Here is a 23,242-nt window from a genome sequence, read left to right as displayed (position 1 = left end):
CACTCCAGCCTGGGCGACAGAGCGAGACTCCGTCTAAAAAAAAAAAAAAAACAGAAAGTAGAGCTGACTTTGGCCCTTGGGCCATAGTCTGTTGATCTTGGCCTAGTATATATAGTCTGTCCTTGAGGATGTTCTGGCTGTGCTTGAAGAGAATATAATATTCTTTTCTTGTTGGATGAAGGAGTATTACTGATTTTCTGCTTTGTTTTGTTTTGTTTTTTTCTGAGGTGGAGTCTCGCTCTGTCGCCCAAGCTGGAGTGCTTTTTTTTTTTTTTTTTTTCTGAGACAGAGTCTCACTCTGTTGCCCAAGCTGGAGTGCAGTGGCACCATCTCAGCTCACTGCAACCTCCGCCTCACGGGTTCAAGCAATTTTCCTGCCTCAGCCTCCTGAGTAGCTGGGGTTACAGGCATGCGCCACCACACCCAGCTAATTTTTGTATTTTTAGTAGAAACAGGGTTTCACCATGTTGGTTAGGCTGATCTCGAACTCCTGACCTCATGATCTGCCTGCCTCAGCCTCCCAAAGTGCTGGGATTACAGGTGTGTGCCACCATGCCTGGCCCAGTCTGGGTTTTTAATCAGTTTATTAGTCTGTTCCCACGCTGCAAATAAAGACATATCTGAGACTGGGTAAATTATAAAGGAAAGAGGTTTGACTCACAGCTCCACATGGCTGGGGAGGCCTCACAATCATGACGGAAGGTGAATGAGGAGCAAAGTCATGTCTTAGATGGAAGCAGGCAAGAAAGCTTGTGCAGGGGAACTCCCATTTATAAAACCATCAGATCTCTTGAGACTTATTCACTACTGTGAGAACAGTGTTGGGGAAACTGCCCTATGATTCAGTTATCTCCACCTGGCCCCACCCTTGACACATGGGGATTATTATAATTCAAGGTGAGATTTGGGTGGGGACACAGCCAAACCATATCAATCAGTTATTGAGAGTGGGATACTTAAGTCTTTATCATTGTTGAACTCTTTATTCTTTCTGTCAATTTTTGCTGCATGTATTTTAGGTCTTATTGTTTGGTGGATATATATTTATAATTGTTCTGTGTTTCTGATGTCATGACTCTCTTATAATGATTTCTCTCTGTCTCTAATAATACCATTTTATCTGATACTAAGCCCTTTTATTATTGGTTTGCATGATATATCTTTTTTCATTCTTTTACTTTCAATCTCTCTGTGTTTGAATCTATGTCGTGTTTTTTGTAGATGGCATACAGTTGGATCTTGTTTTTCCAGCCACTCTAACAATTTCTGTCTTTTGAATGGAGTCTTTTTTTTTTTTTAATTTTATTTATTTATTTTTTTGAGACGGAGTCTCGTTCTTTTGCCCAGGCTGGAGTGCAGTGGCGCCATCTTGGCTCACTGCAAGCTCCACCTCCTGGGTTCACGCCATTCTCCTGCCTCAGCCACAGTTGGGACCACAGGCGCCTGCCACCACGCCCGGCTTTTTGTATTTTTTAGTAGAGACGGGGTTTCACTGTGTTAGCCAGGATGGTCTCAATCTCCTGACCTTGTGATCCTCCCGCCTCAGCCTCCCAAAGTGCTGGGATTACAGGTGTGAGCCACCGCGCCTGGCCGAGTGGAGTCTTTTTTTGAAACAGAGTTTCACTCTTGTTGCCCAGGCTGGAGTGCAATGGCATGATCTTGGCTCACCGCAACCTCTGCCTCCCAGGTTCAAGCGATTCTCCTGCCTCAGCCTCCTGAGTAGCTGGCATTACAGGCATGTGTCACTGTGCCCGGCTAATTTTTGTATTTTTAGTAGAGATAGGGTTTCTCCATGTTGGTCAGGCTGGTCTCGAACTCCTGACCTCAGGTGATCCACCTGCCTTGGCCTCCCGAAGTGCTGGAATTACAGGTGCAAGCTACTGTGTCAGCCTGTTTTTTGTTTTGTTTTCCGTTTTTTTTTTTTTTTCTCGAGATGGAGTCTCACTCTGTTGCTCAGGCTAGAGTGCAGTTACACGATCTCGGCTCACTGGAACCTCCGCCTCCTGGACTCAAGTGATTCTCCTGCCTCAGCCTCCTGAGTAACTGGGATTACAGGTGCCCACCACTGTGTCCAGCTAATATTTTTTATATTTTTAGTAGAGACAGGATTTTACCATGTTGGCTAGGCTGGTCTCTAACTCCTGACCTCAGCTGATCCACCTGCCTCAGCCTCCCAAAGTGCTGGGGTTACAGGCATGAGCCACCGTGCCCGGCCAGGTATTTGTTTTTTTGTATATCTTTTGACTTTTTCTGTTTGCTTGTACCTCTTTTATTGCCTTATTTTGTGTTTAGTAGTTTTTTTGAGCATATGATTATTTTGTTGCTTTTGTCTTTTGTTTTTACTATTTTTCAGTTGTTTTCTTAGTACTTGTCTCGTCATTATAATAAGCATCTTATAGCCCAATTTAACTAAATTAATGCTAATTTAATTCTGTAATATAGCTTCTTTCTCCTTTTATGCAGTTGTTTTCATGTTTATTATATCTATATTTGCTATAAACCTAATAATTCAGTATTGTTATTAATCTTGTATTACATAAAGCAGTAATAATTAGTTGAATTCTTTTTAAAAATTTAAGAGAAGGAAGTTAAAAAATACATACTTTAGTTAAATTATTTTCAGTAGAAACAGGGTCTTGCTATGTTGCCCAGGCTGGCCTTGGCCTCCCAAACTGTTGGGATTACAGGTGTGAGGCATTGCACCTGGCCAAAAATACATATGTTATATGTACCTACATATTTGCTTTTCCTAGTGCTCTTTGTTTCTTTGGGTACAGTCAGGTTACCATCTGATGTCATTTTGCCTTTCAACTTGAGAGACTTCCTTTGGAATTTCTTGTAAGTAGGTTTGCAAGCAATGGATTCTCTGTAAGTCTTTGAAATGTCTGTGTTTCACCTTCATTTTTGAAAGATAGGTTTGCTGGATATCAAATTCTTGGTTGCTGGTTTTTTCTTTTAGCACTTTGAATGTCATTTCCTGCCTTCTGGCTTCTTTTGCTTCTGATGAGAAGTCAGCTGTTAATGTTGTTGCTTCCTTGTGCATGATGAAGTATTGTTTTCATTTTTGTTCTTGCTGCTTTCAAGATTTTCTGGTTTTGGCTTTAATCAGTTTCACTATGATATGTCTAGATGTGGATCTCTTTGTGTGTATTGCAGCTATAGTTCATTGAGCTTCCTGACTCTGTAGATACATTTTTAAAAAATCAAGTTGCAAATTGTTTTTGGTCACTATTTTTGTCCTCTTTCACATCACTTCTGGGGCTTCTAATTTGTGTATGGTGGTATACTTGACATTGTTCCACACATTTCTGAGACTGTTTTACTTTTTTAAAAATTTTTACTTTTTGTTTGTTAATGTTTAAGAGATAGGGTCTTGCCTTGCTGCCCAGACTCATGGCTGATTGCAACCTTGACCTTCTGAGCCCAAGCCATCCTCCTACCTTAGCCTCCCAAGTAGCTGGGGCTGCAGGCATGTGCCACCACACCTGGCCGATTTTTAATTTCTTATAGAGACTGTGTCTCGCTGTGTTGCCTAGGCTGGTCTTATATTCCTGGCCTCAAGCGATACTCCAACCTGGCCTCCCAAAATGCTGGAGTTACAGGCATGAGCCACTGCACCCGGCTTGTATTTCTTCATTGTTTTTTCTCCCATTTCTTCAAGTTAGATAATTTCTCTTGTCCTTTCTTCAGGTTTTCTCATTTTTTTCTTCTACTCTAGTATTCATCTTCAGAATTTTGATTCGATTGTCTTTTTTTATTTTCCAAATTTATTTGTGCCCTGTTTATATCATGGTTCTCTTTATTTTTTATTTTTTTTTACCATGGTTCTCTTTAAAAATAATTTCTATCTCTTCGTTAAGATTTTCTTTTTGTTTGAGGCATTGTTCTCATATTTTTTTTTAGTCCTTTAAAGAAATTTGGAGTCTGTTTGCGAAGTGTAGCATTTGGGCCTACTCAGGGGCATTTCCAACTCCACGTTGTTGTTTTTTCTCATGCGTTTGGGTCACACTTTCCTGCATTTTTGAATGTCTCATAACTTTTTGTTGAAACTGGACATTTTACCTACTATATTGTAGCAACTTTGATTTCTGGATTTTTCCTCCTTCTGAGGGTTGTCGTTGCTTTATTGTTTTTATTTTTTAAGTAACTTTCCTGGACTAAATCTATGGAATCTTTTTCTCACTGTGGTATGTGGCTGCTGATTGCTGATGTCTCTGCTCAGTTTTTATACATATTTTTTAAATTATTATTTAAAATCAGTTTGGGCTGGGCTCAGTGCTTCAGGCCTGTAATCCTAACACTTTGGGAAGTCAGGGCAGGAGGATTGCTTGAAGCCAAGGGTTTAAGACCAGCCTGGGCAACATAGTGAGACTCTGGCTCTGCAAAAAATAAAAGAAGTTAGCTGGGTGTGGTGGTATGTGCCTGTAGTTGCAGCCACCTAGCAGGCTAAGACAGAAGAATTGCTTGAGCCTAGGAGTTTGAGGTTGCAGTGAGCTGTGATTGTGCCACTGCCTGGGCAACAGAGGAAGACCCTGGCTCTAAAAAAGACAAAATCCAAGCACGGGACAAAGAATTGCAGCAAATAGCATTCTTTTTTTTGAGACAGAGTCTCGCTCTATCACCCAGGCTGGAGTGCAGTGGCACGATCTTGGCTCACTGCAAGCTCCACCTCTCAGGTTCACGCTATTCTCCTGCCTCAGCCTCCTGAGTAGCTGGGACTACAGGCTCCCACCACCAAGCCCAACTAAGTTTTTTGTAGTTTTAGTAGAGACAGGCTGTCACCGTGTTAGCCAGGATGGCCTCGATCTCCTGACCTTGTGATCCGCCCGCTTCAGCCTCCCAAAGTGCTGGGATTACAGGCGCGAGCCACTGTGCCCAGCCGCAAATAGCATTTTTATAAGTAGCTAACCAGACATTAGAACTTCCACCCTTCTTTGTGACAGCTGAGGTCACTAGTGAACTCTGCTTCCAAGTACTCCTGCAAAGTACACCACAAGCCTGTGTATATTCTGAAGCCATCCACTTCAGTTCATATGACCACACTTGCATGTCAGCAACAGAAGAGAACACACATCATACAGCATTTACAGCAGTTGACAAAGAGGTAGGGGAATGCAAGTATTGGTTCACTTAATACATTCAACTAATATGGGCTATCTAAGAACAAAACTCACTTAAAGTCTTCCAACAGATGTAGATGTTCTTTGAATGCAAAAAACATTCATACATCATTTGCTGTTATTGCTCTCTGCATACCCTCTCACCAAAGCCTCAGGATTGAGAGACACATATCACCAAGTTAAAAAATATCCATTATGGGTCAGGCATGGTGGCTCACGCCTGTAATCCCAGCACTTTGGGAGGCTGAGGCAGGAGGATTGCTTGGGCCTAGGAGTTGGAGACCACACTGGGCAACATGGTGAAACCCTGTCTCTACAGAAGATAAAAAAATTAGCCAGGCATGGTGGTATGCGCCTGTAGCTGTGACTCAGGAGGCTGAGGTGGGAGGATTATCTGAGCCTGGGAGGTGGAAGTTGCAGTGGGCCAGGGTCGCACGGCTGCACTCCAGCTTGGGTGACAGACTGAGCCTCTGTCTTTAAAAAAAAAAAAAAAAGTCCATTCTGCACCACCAAGTTTCGTCATGTGCTCTTACCTCTTCTTGTTCATGCTAGCCTTTCATATCTCAGCACCACCATCAATTGCTCATAAAGTTTCAAAAATGCCTTTACCTTTTTGAAAGGTACACAGCGTTTACCCTTGCCTTCGTAGTGTTGATACGATTTCGTAAACTAAAGGATCTGCTCAGTTTTTACTGTTTTTGTTTTTGTTTTTTTAATTAAAAAAAAACTAAAGTCTGACTTGCTGAAGTTACATCTGTATCTATTATCCTTCTGGTCAGTTAGTGACTGGTTAAAGGTTGTACTAAAACACCATGAGCCAGTAAAGCTTGAACCCTCTGTCTGTAGATCTTTGTGTGTTGGGGACTGCCTTCAAAGCTCATAATTTTTAATTTCCACTGGGCCTTTTTGAGTCTTTGCTGCTGCTGTGTGTACACTTATGGTCAGCCAGAGGTGTGTGGATAGTTTGGACCTTCTCCAATATCTGCATCATGAATGTGTGGAACATTTACCAAGGTCCCCTGTAGTCTTTGTTTTCTGACACAGGGTCTTGCTTTGTTGCTGGGGCTAGAGTTCAGTGGCACAGTCATGGCCCTCTGCAGCCTCAGCCTCCTGGGCTCAAGCAGTGCCCCCACTTTAGCCTTCCAAGTAGCAGGGACTACAGGTGTGTGCTACCATCCCTGGCTAATTTTTAAATTTTATTTTTTGTCAAGGTAGGATCTTACTCTGTTGCCAGGCTGTTTGTTTGTTTGTTTGTTTGAGACAGGGTCTCGTTCTGTTGCTTAGGCTGGCGTGCAGTGGCACAGTCGTGGCTCATTGCAGCCTTGACCTCCTGGGCTCAAGCGATCCTCCCACCTCATCCACCTGAGTAGCTGGGAGTACAGGCACATGCCACCATGCCCAGCTAATTTTTGTATTTTTTGTAGAGACACAGTCTTGCTATGTTGGCCCGGCTGGTCTCAAACTCCTGGGCTAAAGCAGTCCCCGCACCTTGGCCTCCCAAAGTGCTGGGACTACAGGCATGAGCCATGGCGCCCAGGTCCCTTAGTCTTGTTTCTGGATTTCCCTTTTAAATTTCTATCTAATCTCTGGGTCTTTTGCTTGCACCAACCATGACAGCAACCTCAGGCTAGCTGAGCCCTTGGTCTTGCTTGTTTGCCACCAAGAAAGCGAACTGTTACTGCCTGTGGGTATGGGGTTTTTCTATGCTTTGCTTCACAAGTCAGCCCCCTCTGTCAGTGAAGCTGCTGGTTTTCATGGCTTTCCCTACCTTGGTAGAACTACCTTTCCCACTCACCTGGGGATATGTGATGGGAGCAGCCATAGACTGCCACTGTTCTTACCACAGGTTCAGTAGGTTTCTTGTGAATAACCACAGAGAAGATAACATTTGAAAAAAGACCTGAAGGAGATTGAGGAAGTATTCCATGTAGATAACTGTGGGAAATAACATTCCTGGCAGAGGGAACACCTTCGGGCCCTAAGGTGAGAGCATATCTAGAGTGTAAAAGGGATGATAAAGAGGCCAGTGTGGCTCCAGTGGAGTAAAGGTAAAGGAAGGACATCAGAACAGACAAGACCGCTTAGGCCTCTGTAAGGACTGGCTTTTATTTTGAATGAAATGGGGAGCTGCCAGAGAGCTTTCAGCAGCAGAAGTGGGACATAATCTGTCTTACAATTTTAATAGCGGCCATAGTGAAATAGAAGCGAGAGTGGCAGAGTAGAAGACTCAGGATAAGAGATTCTCGTGATTTAGACAAGGGTAGTAGCAGTGGATGTGGTGAGAAGTGGTCCAGCTCTGGATGTATTTTAAAGGTAGAACAGATGGGATTCTTCTGATGGATTGGAGATAGTGGGGAATGAACAGATGCAGGTCTTTATTTAAACGGAAATTTCCTGTTTATTGTCTGCAAATGATTTTTCTGTTCCCTTTATTGAGTCCTATAATTTTTAAGTCCTTGTATTGATTCCAGTTATTCTTAGGTTGGATCATTTTTTGTTCCCTAATGTTATCTTCTATTTGTTTTCTCTGTTTTTTTCTTCTGAAAGGTTTGCTTCATTCCATTCATTCTATTTTCATCTGTGTCTATTCTGTTTCTTGCTATTTCTGACTTCTTATTGGATCCATAATTTTTTTTCCAGTTTTTCTTTAACTTTGCAATCTGATTTACTTTCCTTCTATTGTTATCATTTGTAGCTTTTTTTGAATTCAACTTGAATTCAAATTCTTATTTGAAATATTCAAATAAATATTCAAGGAGGAATCTGCTTTTGGTTTGAGGGTTTATATTGTTTTCCAGGTTGGGTTCTTCATCTGTTGCATGGAAATTTCTTCTCTCATTGTATTTCTCTTTTTTTATAGTAGGTTTGATAGTTGCTATGTCATTTTTATTTATCTTCTTCATGTTATATGTGGATAGCTCTGTAAATACCTTTTTGTTTGTAGCTACAGAGTATAGATGAAATAACCTTGATATGCTTCTAAACTTCTTTGGGACCTACCTCACCCACCCCTGCTCATCCACTATGGTTAGTTGTTAATCGTTGCGTTCATCCTCTTTTTTTTTTTTTGACACAGAGTTTTGCTCTTGTTGCCCAGGCTGGAATGCAGTGGCGTGATCTCGGCTCACTGCAACCTCCACCTCCTGGGTTCAAGCAATTCTCCTTCCTCAGCCTCCCGAGTAGCTGGGATTACAGACATGCACCACCATGCCCAGCTAATTTTGTATTTTTAGTAGAGATGGGGTTTCACCATGTTGGTCAGACTGGTCTAGAACTCCTGACCTCAGGGAATCCACCTGCTTCAGCCTCCCAAAGTGCTGGGATTACAGGTGTGAGCCACCATGCCCGGCCTCATCCTCTTTTCTTTAACCTGAGGACATGTGCTGTTGAGAAGCTTGCCACTGAAGGGTTCAGTTATTTTTGGCAGATCGGAGTTCTGTTCTTTTTTCTAAAATCTTATTAAGTGTGCCCTATCCAGAGGTATATTCCATGTATCTCCATGGGCTTTGGCTGGTTCTCACAGCTTGGCTCAGTGTTCTGGAAGATGGTAAGTTTCAAATACTCACCCTGCTTTTCCTGAGGTCCCACTGTGGTTTGTAGAGGTTCTTAATCTTGATGGAATATTTTTTAAAACTTTCGCATAATTACCTACTTCAGTCTCCTCTTTTCAAATTGGAAAGTATTTAATATAAGTGTACTCTCCTTTCCTTCTTGCATTGCATTTTGTAAATGTTTTTCCAGTCAGGTGTCCAGGTGTAAGAGTTCTATAATCCTTATAATGCTTAAAAAATTACTATTTTTCAGCCAGGCATGGTGGCTCATGCCTGTAATCCCACGCTTTAGGAGACTGAGGCAGACTGATCACTGGAGGTCAGGAGTTCAGGACCAGCCGGGCCAACATGGCGAAACCCTGTCTCTACTAAAAATACAAAAATTAGTCGGGTGTGGTGGCAGGTGCCTGCAGTCCCAGCTCGTTGGGAGGCTGAGACAGGATAATCATTTGAACCCAGGAGGCAAAGGTTGCAGCTAGCCAAGATCACACCATTGCACTCCAGCCTGGGCAACAAGAGCATGACTCTGTCTCCAGAAAAAAGAAAAAAAAAATATATAGGCCGGGAGCAGTGGCTCACGCCTGTAATCTCAGCATTTTGGGAGGCCAAGGCAGGCAGATCACTTGAGGTCAGGAGTTCAAGACCAGCCTGGCCAACATGGTGAACCCCCCGTCTCTACTGAAAATACAAAAATTAGCTGGGCATGGTGGTGCATGCCTACAATCCCAGCTACACGGGAGGCTGAGGCAGAAGAAACACTTGAACCCAGGAGGTGGAGGCTGCAAGTTCCATCTCCTTTTTTTTTTTTTTTTTTTTATTGTTAGCACATCTCTGCTGGCAGGAACTTATGCTTTCTTTACCCAGAAATCTTGGGCATGTATCTTTAAAATGTTTCGTAATATAGAAAAACAGCATTTGTATCTTTGTAATTTAAAGGAGCTTCCTGCAGTATGGACTAATCTCATTTTGATGTTTCAGTTTTCCATGTTAAAATTCCTTTGCACTTCCCTCCTTTCATGTGAAAAAACATTTTAAATGGTTTGTTTTCAAGGCATGATAAATCTAAGTACTGGTAGCTGGCCTGCAAATGTAACAAACCGCACAGCTCATGCACCTAGGAGGTCACAATAAGCGAACAGAATGTAGAGGAGGGGTCAGCCCATAAAAGGGAAGAAAGTTTTGTAATTGGGAAATCAAAATTTAAGCAGAGAAGGAGATGGGGTATAACCTTATAAGGGGGATAATAAAACTTTGGCAATGTCCAGGAAGATTGTAACCTCATAGTCAACCAGTGAGGACCTGGCGGTGGGACTTGTATGCTAGAAGATAAATTACCTGTTGTGACTGTCCCGGTGTGCCTGCCCACCAGACACCTGATATTGGAAGACCATTATTATTATTATTATTATTTATTTATTTTTTGAGACCATTATTATTATTATTATTATTTATTTATTTTTTGAGATGGAGTTTTGCTCTTGTTGCCCAGGCTGGAGTGCAATGGTGCGATCTTGGCTCATGGCAACCTCCACCTCCTGGGTTCAAGTAAGATTCTCCTGCCTCAGCCTCCTGAGTAGCTGGGATTTCAGGCATGCACCACTACGCCCAGCTAATTTTGTATTTTTGGTAGAGACGGGGTTTCTCCATGTTGGTCAGGCTGGTCTTGAACTCCCAACCTCAGGTGATCTGCCTGCCTTGGCCTCCCAAAGTGCTGGGATTACAGGCGTGAGCCACTGCACCTGGCTAGACCGTTATTAAAAAGTCTCACGTTTGCTGTTCTTCGTGCCTCTAAGTCCATTCTTTGGGTTTCTATGGTGAGTGTGTTTCTCACATTTCACATCCCCCCCTCCCCCCATATTTTTTATAGCTGTATTTGAGCTGGGAAACCTGAGGAGAGGTTAGATATAAGAAATTCTAGGCTCACATCTGTAATCCCAGCACTTTGGGAGGCCAAGGCAGGTGGATCACGAGGTCAGGAGTTTGAGACCAGCCTGGTCAAGAGACTAGCCTGGCCAATATGGTGAAACCCCGTCTCTACTGAAAAAAAAAAAAAAAAAAATACAAAAAATTAGCCAGACCTGGTGGCAGGCGCCTGTAAATCCCAGCTACTTGGGAGGCTGAGGCCGGAGAATCGCTTGAACCTGGGAGGCAGAGTTTACAGTGAGCCGAGATTGTACCATTGCACTTCAGCCTGGGCAACAAGAGCGAAACTCTGCCTCAAAAAAAAAACCCAAACAAACAAAAAAAGAAATTCTAGAGGAAGAGAATAGACCTTGATTTGGATGGGAAGATCAAATGGCTCATGCCTGTAATCCCAGCACTTTGGGAGACCAAAGCAGATGGATCATGAGATAGAGATAGAGACTATCCTGGTCAACATGGTGAAACCCCATCTCTACTAAAAATACAAAAATTAGCTGGGCATGGTGGTGCACGCCTGTAGTCCCAGCTACTCGGGAGGCTGAGGCAGGAGAATCACTTGAACCCGGGAGGCAGAGGTTGCAGTGAGGAGCCGAGATCATGCCACTGCACTCTAGCCTGGTGACAGAGAGAGACTTCAAAAAAAAAAAAAAAAAAAAAAAAGATCTTAGGGAGTGATAAGAGGTAACATGTTAGTTTGCAAAGCAGAGATGGGGATATTTCATATGGATACAAAAGATAAGAAGACTAAGAGAGCATACTTTCTACACTAAGAGGATAATCTGATTCTAAGATTAAGTTTTCTTAAGAAAAATTCTGCTTTTCAGCAGCTGCATTGTTTCTATAGTACTTAAAACTAGTTTTGTATACAGAAATACAAAAGAAACCTTGTGGATGTCTCAGAAATTTTGTACAGATAGTCATTACTGTAATAGTATATGTGTGTTTGTGTTTTTCCCTCCAGAATCTCCCTGGAAAAGGAGACATGAATGTCTGCAATGATACTTCCTGACAAGAAGTTGATACAAGAAAAGGAAAGGAGACTAACAGCTAGCGAGCAGAATTTCGAACAGCAAGATTTTGTATTTTTTGCTTCCAACTACACACTTCCGTTGTCCACTTTTAAATCAGAGATACCTACACTCAAAACCCAGACAAGGCGAAAGGATACTTTTCTTGTATATTTTTTGACATCAAAGAAACAGCAATGTCCAGGAAACAGAACCAGAAGGGTAAGATTACATGTGGGCATAAATTGTTAAAAGCATAGTTATAATGATCCCCATTTATAGCTGCATATTTAAAAACTGTCCTTCTAATGTGTTTTGACTGGTTTTACAAGTATTTGTGGATATTAGATGATCGCTTTGTGTATTACCAGTCTGGGAATTAATTCATATAACAATAGCTTTTTCTACTCACACAAACTTATCAAATTGTAATATACTTACAATCTTGAAGATGCATTTTTGAATACTGAACATATGTTAGGGAGATGTGTTAAGAGGGCTAGCTTGCTGCAGGATATTCTATGTTGTTTGAGTTGGCATTTTTCTAGAGAAAGGCAGTGGAGCAAGAGTAAATGTTTCTGGGTTTTGTTTCCTTCTTTAGCTTTCCTTCCGGGAATGTTCCTCTAGCTTCTTACCTAAAATGAAATACCAGGTGCAAAGAGTCAGGAAATAGAAGGGTAGTTATAATGGAGGGAAGGGCAACAAAGACTTTGTAAAACGTTTTTCTGCTTTTCTAGAATAGCTGCAAAAATTTAAAGGGACAAAGTGAACAACAGCATTAGAACTATTGTACATAATTGGAATATCTTGATTAAAAGAATGATCATAGGTATCTTGGCGTTTTCCCCTCATTCAGTTTAATTTCCAGTTCAAAGTTAATGTTCTTTAATTCAAAACAAAGCTTCATAGATCCAGGTCTCACATGTTAAATATGAAGAAAATGCTTTTAAACCTAATTTTGACTTGATAATTCAAAAACCTCATAAGAAAGTAATAAACCAGATCTGTGGTTTCAAAAGTTGTAGCTTCATTGTGTAGTAAATCTATAGGAAGAGTCTGAGCAATAAGGAATGCTTAGATTACTAAAGCTGAACTGTTCTATGGAATGAAATTTACCAACGGAAAAGTGTTTTTTAATAACCCAAGTTTGTTTTTTCTTAGTTGTTATAATTCAGTTTGTTTTTTCCCAGTTATGCTTGAAACATTGAGCATCTGTTTTCACCCTGCAAATGAGAAATACTATAGTAAAAATAGGGTTCTGGAAAAATTGAGCATTTAATTTTTCCTAAAAAAAAGTTAACTTCAGCAAATTACTTTGACCTTTTTAAAACTAGAGAGTCTATTTCGTGTCTGTGTTTTGCCAAAGCTGTAGAAAAAAGTATCATTGTGAAGCAGGATATTTCCCTAGCCCCTTTGCAGGAGTCTCTCCTTTACTCAGCCTGCCTCTCTCAACTCCTCTCAGGAAGGAGAGCACAAGTGAACAAGGCAGGAACTGGAGGGCATGAGTTCTGGAACTGGCTGGCTGCTTCAGTGCCAGCAGGGGTGAACTCTGTGTGGGCCCCGTGGCAGCGTCCAGGCTGTGGGTTGCCTGTGACCCCCGAAGCTCCAGAGGGCATGTTACAGTGCTCTTTTAGCTCTGCCATCTGTGGATGGCTTAAGTGTTAACAGCTCAGTGGGCCCTTTTCCCCGTTGCATGCGGTGGCTGCCCTCTGCCAGCAAGGGCAAAGGGCCAGTGTGACAGCCTTTTGTATCTGTACTCGTGGCTCCTGAGCTGTTGTCTGGCATCCAGGAAAAATGAGGTCACACGAATGAATCGAAGGATGGTAAACGCGGGAGATTTTATTGCTGATGAAAGTGGCTTTCAGCAGGAAGGGGAGCTGAAAAGGGGTTGGTGGGGTGGGGGTAGATAATCTTTTCCTGAAGTCCAGCTGTCTCCAGCTAGATTTTTCTCCAAAGTTACACCATCAAGCTGTCCCTCTAAAGTCAACCCACTTCTCTCCGACATCCTGACGTCCAGCTAGTTCTCCTCTCTGCCGGCTGAGTCTGGGGTCTTTATAGGCACAGAATGGGGCAGGGCGGGGCCATGGGTGGTTTAGGAAAAGGCAACAGTCAAACAGGAAAACAGGGATATAAGTTCTCACGTTGGGCCGAGGTTTCAGGCATTTTGGCTTGAGGGTGGGGTTGTCACCGGTGACTCACCCTTTTCTGCCTAGAATTTCTCTGCCTCCTGTCCCCATCAGTTGCTTTTTTCCAATTACTATAAAATGAATTTAAATATTACTATAAAATGAATTTAAATTTTAGACTACAACATAGACACTAGGTGCTTACCAGTTTTGGTTGAACTTAGCTTAGATTTACACTTAGTTGGAATGAAAGTAAAGCTTACGTGTTGTTGGGACTTTCTCTGAAACAAATCTATGCATGTAATTCATTTGCATGTCTGATATTTGGTGCCATGAAATATAAAATATTACAACATTTCATTTATTCATTTATACGTTTAAAGTGTCATTGCTTTGGGTTTTAGTAGTCTAATCTGTAAATATACTGACTTTATCAACTTGGTTATACTACATTAAAAAGAAGGGTCTATGGTAGTCATTGTTCTTAGTGGTATTTCATTTACAGGCTCTCATTTTGTAATGAGTTATGTTTTTATTCAGCAATAGACCATGTTTTCATATTTTCCTTTTATCAGTAATACTTGTAAATTCCTTATTTAATGAAATACTTAGTGGAGTTAAACTTGAACAGCTTAAATTAAATGAAGTCAGTTTCAGTTAAAACTATTGATTACAGGCCGGGCTCGGTGGCTCACACTTGTAATCCCAGCACTTTGGGAGGCCGAGGTGGGCAGATCATGAGGTCAGGAGATCGAGACCACGGTGAAACCCCGTCTCTACTAAAAATACAAAAAATTAGCCGGGCGTGGTGGCGGGCGCCTGTAGTCCCAGCTACTCGGAGGCTGAGGCAGAAGAATGGCGTGAACCCGGGAGGCGGAGCTTGCAGTGAGCCGAGATTGCACCACTGCACTCCAGCCTGGGCGACAGAGTGAGACTCCGTCTCAAAAAAAAAAAAAAAAAAAAAAAAAAACTATTGATTACTCCAAGCCTGTTAGCCAATATCTAGCAGAAGTCAGAGCTGTGCTTCTTAGAGTGTGGGCTGTAGACCCTATTCCTGCCTGTGAACTGGAGAAGTATATAGAAATGAAGAGTGTTTAGGAACTCTTTGATAGTGATTTGACAGTGTGGCAACATCTAAGCCCTTTTAAACACAGTTTTATTGAGGTATAATTTAAATACCTTAAAATTTGCCCGAGTGTATAATTTGATTATTTTTAGTAAATTTATGGAGTTGTGCACCATCACCAAAATCTTGTTTTAAAACACTTTCTGGCTGGGTGTGGTAGCTAAAGCCTATAATCTCAGCACTTAGGGAGGCTGAGGCAGGAGAATGGCTTGAAGCCAGGAGTTCGAGATCAGCCTGGACAACATAGTAAGACTGTCTTAGCTGGGTGTGGTGGCTCACACCTGTAATCCCAGCACTTTAGGAGGCCAAGGCAGGCGGATCACCTGAGGTTGGGAGTTCAAGACTAGCCTAACCAACATGGAGAAACCCCGTCTCTGCTTAAAAAAAAAAAAAAAAAAAAAAATTAGCTGGGTGTGGTGATGCATGCCTGTAATCCTAGCTACTCAGGAGGCTGAGGCAGGAGAATCGCTTGAACCTGGGAGGTGGAGGTTGCGATGAGCCGAGATCGCCCCGTTGCACTCCAGCCTGGGCAACAAGAGCAAAACTCCATCTCAAAAAAAAAAACAAAGACTGTTTCTACAAAAAATAAAAAAATTATCCAATTATACTGGCACATGCCTGTTACATTCCCAGATGTTTGAGAGGCTGAGGTGGGAGGATTACTTGAGCCCAGGAATTTGAGGCTACAGTGAGCTATGATACTACACTCTAGCCTGGGTGACAGAGCGGGACCATGTCTCTTAAAAAAACAAAAACAAAACCCTCTTTTCCTTATCCCCCAATATTCTCTTGTTTGTGATCAATTCCTGCTCCCTACCCCAGCCACAGGCAAACATTGATCAGAAGATCACTTTATTTTTGCGTTTTCTAGACATTTTATATACACATATTAGTACAATATAGTTATTATGTCTGGCTTCTTTTCACTTAGTGTAATGTTTTTAAGGTTCCTCCATATTGTTGAATGTGTCAGTAGTTTGCTCCTTTTTACTACTGAGTAGTAGTATTATAACACATTTATCCATTTACCAGTTGCTATTCATTTTGGATTGTAGTTTGTGCTATTATGAATGATTGTCAATTATGTACACTGGCTTACAAGTCTTTATGTGGACATATGTTTGCATTTCTCTTGTGGAGGTACTTAGGAGTGGGCTTCTTTAACTTTGTAAGAAACTTCCAGACTGTTTTCCAAGGTGGTGATACACAGTTTTACAATCCCACCACCAATGTATCAGGATTTCATATTTTCCATATCCTCGCCAACACTCGGTATGGTCAGTCTTTTTTTTTTTATTATAGCTATCTTAATAGATGTGTAATGGTATCTCATTGTGGTTTTGATTTGTACTTCCCTAATGACTAATGATGTTGACCATCTTTTCATGTGATTATTAGCCATTTATATTTTTTTTGGTGAAATGTCTGTTCAAATTCTTGATCCATTTAAAAATTTTGGAGTCTTATTATTGAATTCTAAGAGTTCTTTGTATATTCTGAATACAAGTTCTTTATCAGGTACATGATTTGTAAGTATATTCTCCCATTCCATGGCTTATCTTTTAATTTTCTTAATGGGCCGGGCGCGGTGGCTTACAGCTGTAATCCCAGCACTTTGGGAGGCTGAGGCAGGTGGATCACCTGAGGTCAGGAGTTCAAGACTAGCCTGGCCAACATGGTGAAACCCCATCTCTACTAAAAAATACAAAAATTAGCTGGGTGTGGTGGCGGGTGCCTGTAATCCCAGCTACTTGGGAGGCTGCGGCAGGAGAATCACTTGAACCCAGGAGGCGGAGGTTGCAGTGAGCCAAGATCACGCTGTTCCACTCCAGCCTGGGTGACAGTGTGAGACTCCGTCTCAAAAAGAAAAATTCTTAATGGTGTCTTTTAAAGAGTAGAAGTTTTAAATTTTGATGAAGCCCAATTTATCGTTTTTTTTTTTTCTGTCATGGATTGGGTTTTGGTATCATGTCTGAGAATTCTCTGCCTAACTCAAAGTCAGAAAGACTTTTTCCCAGAAGTTTTATAGTTTTATCTCATATATTTTAAAGTCTATGATCCTGTTTGAGTTAGTTTTTTTGGGTTTTTGGGTTTTTTTGAAATGGAGTCTCTCTGTCACCCAGGCTGGAGTGCAGTGGCGCAGTCTCAGCTCACTACAAGCTCCGCCTCCCAAGTTCAAGCAGTTCTCTGCTTCCGCCTCCCGAGTAGCGAGGATTACAGGTGCCCACCACCACGCCCAGCTAATTTTTGTACTTTTAGTAGAGACAGGGTTTCACCATCGTGGCCAGGCTGATCTTAAACTCCTGACCTCGTGATCCACCTACCTCAGCCTCCCAAAGTGCTGGGATTATAGGCGTGAGCCACCATGCCGGGCTGAGTTAGTTTTTATATGAGGTCTAAGAGTCTAAGTTTACTTTTTTGCATATGGATATCCAGTTGTTACAGCACGTTTTGTTGACGAGGCTATCCTTTCCTCCATTGAATTGCTGTGACACCTTTGTTGAAAATCAGTAGACTATGTGAAGATTTATTTCTGGACTCTGTTCCGTTACATTGATAAATATGTCTGTCTTTATGCTAGTACACTGTATTGATTAGTATGGCTTTATAGTGAATATAGTTTAATAAGTAAGGAAGATACATCCTCCAGTGATTTTTCCCCCCCAGAATTTTTTGGGCTATTTTGGTTTCTTTACATTTACGTATACAATTTAGAATCAGATTATCAGTTCTTACAAGAATATCTGCTTGGAATCTGATAGAGAGTGCACTGAATCAGTAGGCCAGTTCGTGAAGAATTATCACCTTAACAATATGGAGGCTTTCAGTCCATGAACTTACTACTATATCTGTGTATTTATTTAGATCTTAATTTCTCTCAGCAATGGTTTACAGATTTAAATGTACAACTCTTGCATTTAAGTTTATTGTTAAATATTTTTTTTTTTTTAAGGATCACCATCACCCATAAAGACACCCTGACTGCACCTCTGCCTCCAGGTTCAGAAATCATGTTGGCCAGGCTGGTCTCAAACTCCTGACCTCAAGTGATCCACCCACCTCGGCCTTCCAAAGTGCTAGGATTACAGGCGTAAGCCACCATACCCAGCTGTATTTCCAAAGGGTAGTTTTGCTACATATAAAAATCTTCAGCCAGGCATGGCAGAACCTGCTGAAGGTGGGAGGATTGCTTGAACCTGGGAGGCAAAGGTTGCAGTTAGCCAAGATCGCACCACTGCACTCCAGCCTGGGCGACAGAGCGAAACTCCATTAAAAAAAAAAAAATTTTTTTTCATCAATTTTTTGTTTCAGTACATAGAATATGCCATTCCATAGAATACGTCATATTGTTCCCCCATTGTAATGAGTCATTTTTCTCCTATTGCTGTCAATATTTTCCTTTGTTTTTAGCAGTTTGACTATGATACATCTTAGTGTGGATCTTTTGGGAATTTCATCAAATGTTGGCCATTATTTCTCCAAAAAAATATTTCTCTTTCCTCTCCTTCTTGGGATTCTATTACACATATATAAGTAAGTTTGATGTTTCCCTATCAGGTGACTGAGGCTCTGTTCCTTTTTCTCCAGTGTTTTTTTTCCCTACTCTTTAGATTGTTTAATTTCTGTTGATCTCTTTTCAAGTTTACTGTTCCTTCTGCTGTTTCAGATCTGCCGTTAAGTCTGTCTAATGAATTTTTCTTCTGGTATTGTATTTTCAATTAGAATTTCCCTTCATTTCTTGCCAGGCACAGTGGCTCATGCCTGTAATCCCAGCACTTTGGGAGGCCGAGGTGGGCGGATCACTTGAGATCAGGAGTTTGAGACCAGCCTAGCCAACATGGTGAAACCCTGTCTCTACTAAAAATACAAAAATTAGCCGGTCGTGATGACACAAGCCTGTAGTCCCAGCTACTTGGGAGGCTGAGGCAAGAGCATGGCTTGTACCTGGGAGGCAGGGGTTGCAGTGAGCCAAGATTCGCATCACTGCACTCCAACCTAGGCAACACTCTGTCTCAAAAAAAAAAAAAAAAGGAATTTTCCTTCTTTTTTTTTTTTTCTTACAGTTTCCTTACTGAGGTTCCCAATTTGTTGAGTCATTGCAAGTATATTTTCCTTTATTTATATGAAATAATTTAATTCATTGAAATAGTTTTCTGTACTTCTTTGAACATATTTATATTAGTTGTTTTGAAGTCTTAGTAAGTCCACCAACTGGACCCTCTCAAGAATCAGTTTTCTAAGGCCGGGCATGGTGGCTCATGTCTATAATCCCAGCACTTTGGGAGACCGAGGCAGGCAGATCATGAGGTCAGGAGTTCAAGACCAGCCTGAACAACATGGTGAAACTCCATCTCTACTAAAAATACAAAAATTAACCGGGCATGGTGGTGCACACCTGTCATCCCAGCTACTCAGGAGGCTGAGGAAGGAGAAGCGCTTGAGCCCAGGAGGCGGAGGTTGCAATGAGCCGAGATCATGCCACTGCACTCTAGCCTGGGTGACAGAGTGAGACTCTGTCTCAAAAAAAAAAAAAAAAAAAAAAAAAAAATCAATTTCTATTTATTGGTATTTCGGGTTTTTAATATGTATGAGTCCCTCTTTCCTTCTTCCTTCATTCCCTCCCACACTCCCTCCCTTACTTTTTTTCTTTCATTTAGGTAATATATTGTGCTAACTCTGGATTCTCATTTTATTTTCTGAGAGTATTTGAAAAAAATAATTTTCTGGACTTAAGAATCTTCTTCCTCCATGTGTACAGCCAGTAATACATCTGTGCTTTAAAAAAAAAAATTTAGTTTTTACTTTTTAGCCTGGCTTTTTAGGGGTTGCCTCTGTGTCTGTAGTGCTTAGTGATCAGCCAGTTATTTGGACAGAGGTTTTGCTCTGACACTCAAGCCCGTAAGGCTTTCATTCTGTGCTGATTGATCTATGTAGGCTGAGGAGTACATTCAAAGTTCAGACCATTCCCAAGTCTGCTTTGACTTTTACTTTCCTACAGCTTTTCTTGGGTCTCCTGTATGCATTTATCTAGTTTTCTGTTTAGCAAGCGGTGGTAGAGAGCTTATCTAGCTTTTCTGTGGCCCATTCATTTGCATGATTTCCCTTTTAAATTTCCTACTTGTTTATCCTTCACCCAACCAAGACCCCAACTTCAGGCTGCAAGTTTTTTGTTTATTTCCTGCTGAGTTATTGCTTTAGGTGACAGAGCTGTGGGGTTTCAAGTCCTTTTCAAATCGAGTTAGCCCTATTGTCAGTAAAGCTGCTGATTGTCATGGCTAGCCCAGCCCTGGTAAAGTTAACTGTTCTCGAGGAAGCTGGAGATGGGGAATGGGAGCAGCCCTACTCTAGGCAAAGAAAGACACGGACTTCACTGTTCTTACTTAAGGCTTTAGCAGTTTCCCAATAATTTGGTGTCTGCCTTTGGTTGATTTCCAGAGCCCTAAAATGGTTGCTTTACTTTTTTTTTTTTTTTTTGAGATAGGTAGGGTCTCTGTCACCCAGGCTGGAGTGCAGTGGTGGCGCAATCATGGCTCACTGCAACCTCTGCCTCCCGGGCTCAGATGATCCTCCTACCTCAGTCTCCCTAGCAGCAGGGACCACACGTGTGAGCCGCCATCCCCAACTAATTTTTTAAAAATTTTTTGTAGAGACTGGGGTGTTGCCATATTGCCCATTTTGGTCCCGAACTGATTTTGGTCCCGAACTCCTAGGCTCAAGTAATCCATCCGCCTTGGCCTCCCTAAGTGTTGGGATTATAGGCATGAGCCACTGTGCCCAGCCTCGTTTTATGCTTGTGTTTTAAGGAGAAGACTTGCCTACCTCTTTACACCACCATAATCCTCAAGCTTCATTTTATTGTAGATTATAAAAGCATTGGTCTTCAAAGCATTAGAAATTAAAACCACAAAATAACAGCTAGTTCTTTACCCTAGATAGTTTGAATAACACTGAGTTAAATAATGGCAATAGTGGACAGGTCTTTAGACTATAAGTGGCCTGTTTGTTCATATGGCTTACTAGTTAATTAGGTAAAAAATATTTTGCCAAAAATCTCCTGTGGGCCTTATCCTTGGATTATGCATACTGTTTGTCAAGCAACCAGACGTCAAAAATCATGAGATAAATACAAGAACCTTTGAAGAGAACCCATGGCAAATACTTGAGAACCTGTTATATTTATGACATGAATTTATAGGAGGATAGATATGCATAACCTGTTTTTTTTTTTTTTTTTTTTGTCTCGCACTGTTGCCCAGGCTGGAGTGCAGTGGCGCCATCTCCGCTCACTGCAAGCTCCGCCTCCCGGATTCACGCCATTCTCCTGCCTCAGCCTCCCAAGTAGCTGGGACTACAGGCGCCCGCCACCACGCCCAGCTAATTTTTTGTATTTTTAGTAGAGATGGGGTTTCACTGTATTAGCCAGGATGGTCTCGATCTCCTGACCTCGTGATCCGCCTGCCTCGGCCTCCCAAAGTGCTGGGATTATAGGCATGAGCCACCGCGCCTGTCCCAGATATGTATAACTTTTTATATTTTCCTGACTGATCTCTGAGTCTAGCACTGGTTAGAAGAAAGCAGACTTGGGGAGTAATCCAAGGTTGGAAGTGGGCTTGTTTGTGATTCCAACAGATTGCTAATGCACTTTACATTGTTCCTAATTTCCTCTGAAGACAGCCTCTAGAGATTAGGGAAGGATGAGATCAAGCCATTATAACTTTTTTTATATTTTAGGAGTCCTGATTTTGTCAGATGATATTTTTCTCCTGTATCTGACTATATATCAGAATCATCCTGAACATTTAAAACATCTTTTTTGCATCTCTCTCTCTCTGGGGATGGTACACTAGACTCTTTTTTTCTTTTTTTTTTGAGACAGAGTCTCGCTCTGTCGCCCAGGCTAGAGTGCAGTGCAGTGGCGCGATCTCGGCTCACTGCTAGCTCCGCCTCCCAGGTTTATGCCATTCTCCTGCCTCAGCCTCCCAAGTAGCTGGGTCTCCTGCCTCAGCCTCCCAAGTGGCTGGGACTACAGGCACGTGCCACCATGCCCGGCTAATTTTTTGCATTTTTAGTAGAGACGGAGTTTCACTGTGTTAGTCAGGATGGTCTCGATCGCCTGACCTCGTGATCTGCCCGCCTCGGCCTCTCAAAGTGTTGGGATTACAGGCGTGAGCCACCTCGCCTGGCCTTCTTTTCTTCTTTTGCTTTCTTTTCTCTTTTGTTTTTTGTTTTCTTTTCTCTCCTATCTTCTCCTTTTCCTTCTCTTCTCTTCTCTTTTTTTCTCTTTCTTCTTTTTCTTTCATTCTTTTTTCTCTTTCTTTCCTGTTCTTTTTTCTTTTCTTTCTTGTTTTTTTTTTTTTTTTTGAAATGGAGTCTTGCTCTGTTGCCCAGTCTGGAGTGCAGTGGCACGATCTTGGCTCACTGCTTTTTTTTTTTTTTTGAAATGGAGTCTTGCTCCGTTGCCCAGTCTGGAGTGCAGTGGCACGATCTTGGCTCACTGCAACCTCCACTTCCCAGGTTCAAGCAATTCTCCTGCCTCAGCCTCCTGAGTAGCTGGGATTACAGGTGCCCACTACCATGCCTGGCTAATTTTTGTATTTTTAGTAGAGGCGGGGTTTCACCATGTTGGCCAGGCTGGTTTCAAACTCCTGACCTCAGGCCATCTGCCTGCCTCAACCTCCCAAAGTGCTGGGATTACAGGCGTGAACCACCGTGCCCGGCCTTTGTTTTTGTTTTTGTTTTTGTTTTTTTGAGACAGAGTTTCCCTCTGTCACCAAGGCTGGAGTGCAGTGGTGTGATCTGTGCACACTGCAACCTCTGGCTCTGGGGCTCAGGCCATTCTCCCACCTCACCCCCTCAAGTAGCTGGGACTACAGACACGTGTCATCATGCCTGGCTGATTTTTGTAGAGATGGGGTTTCACCATGTTACCCAGGCTGGCCTCGAACTCCTTGGCTCACGTGATCCACCTGCCACGACCTCCCAACGTGCTGGGATTACAGGTGTGTACCATCACACTGGGCCTAGAATTTTTTTTCTTGCTACGTAATTTTGCTGAGCTATAGAACTTTTGAGAACTATAGTAATGTGGTATAATTATTTTTAATAGATGTGTTTGAAAGTAACCATAAGTCCACTTCTTTCTTCTTTTATAAGTTCTATAACCATTTGATTTACATAAAGAAGTACTTAATAAAAATCTTTACAAAGTAAAATAAGGCTTACACCTGTAATCTCAGCACCTCTGGGAGGCTGAGGCAGGAGTATGTATCACTTGAGATCAGGAGTTTGAGACTAGCCTGAGTAACACAGTGAGACCCCATCTCTACAAAAAAATAAAATAAATTAACGGCCAGGCACAGTGGTTCACACCTGTCATCCCAGCACTTTG

At 41.9% G+C, this 23,242-nt stretch overlaps 1 protein-coding gene across 3 annotated transcripts in view; it reads left to right on the top strand.

The window, feature by feature from the left end:
• SPATS2 (spermatogenesis associated serine rich 2) overlaps positions 1-23,242 on the top strand; it is a 156,337-nt gene that overhangs the window by 75,090 nt on the left and 58,005 nt on the right. For all 3 annotated transcript variants that reach the window (XM_058433467.1, XM_032143937.2, XM_032143936.2), the window contains one exon: positions 11,556-11,823. In XM_058433467.1, coding sequence (XP_058289450.1) covers positions 11,799-11,823 — 25 coding nt within the window. In that variant the 5' untranslated portion in view covers positions 11,556-11,798. The remainder of the gene's footprint in view (positions 1-11,555; positions 11,824-23,242) is intronic.

The sequence above is a fragment of the Hylobates moloch genome, unplaced genomic scaffold (assembly GCF_009828535.3).
Source record: "Hylobates moloch isolate HMO894 unplaced genomic scaffold, HMol_V3 SCAFFOLD_22, whole genome shotgun sequence".
Lineage (NCBI taxonomy): Eukaryota > Metazoa > Chordata > Mammalia > Primates > Hylobatidae > Hylobates > Hylobates moloch.
Note: the sequence above shows the minus strand (reverse complement) of the source record. Positions and strands in the feature narration are given on the sequence as shown.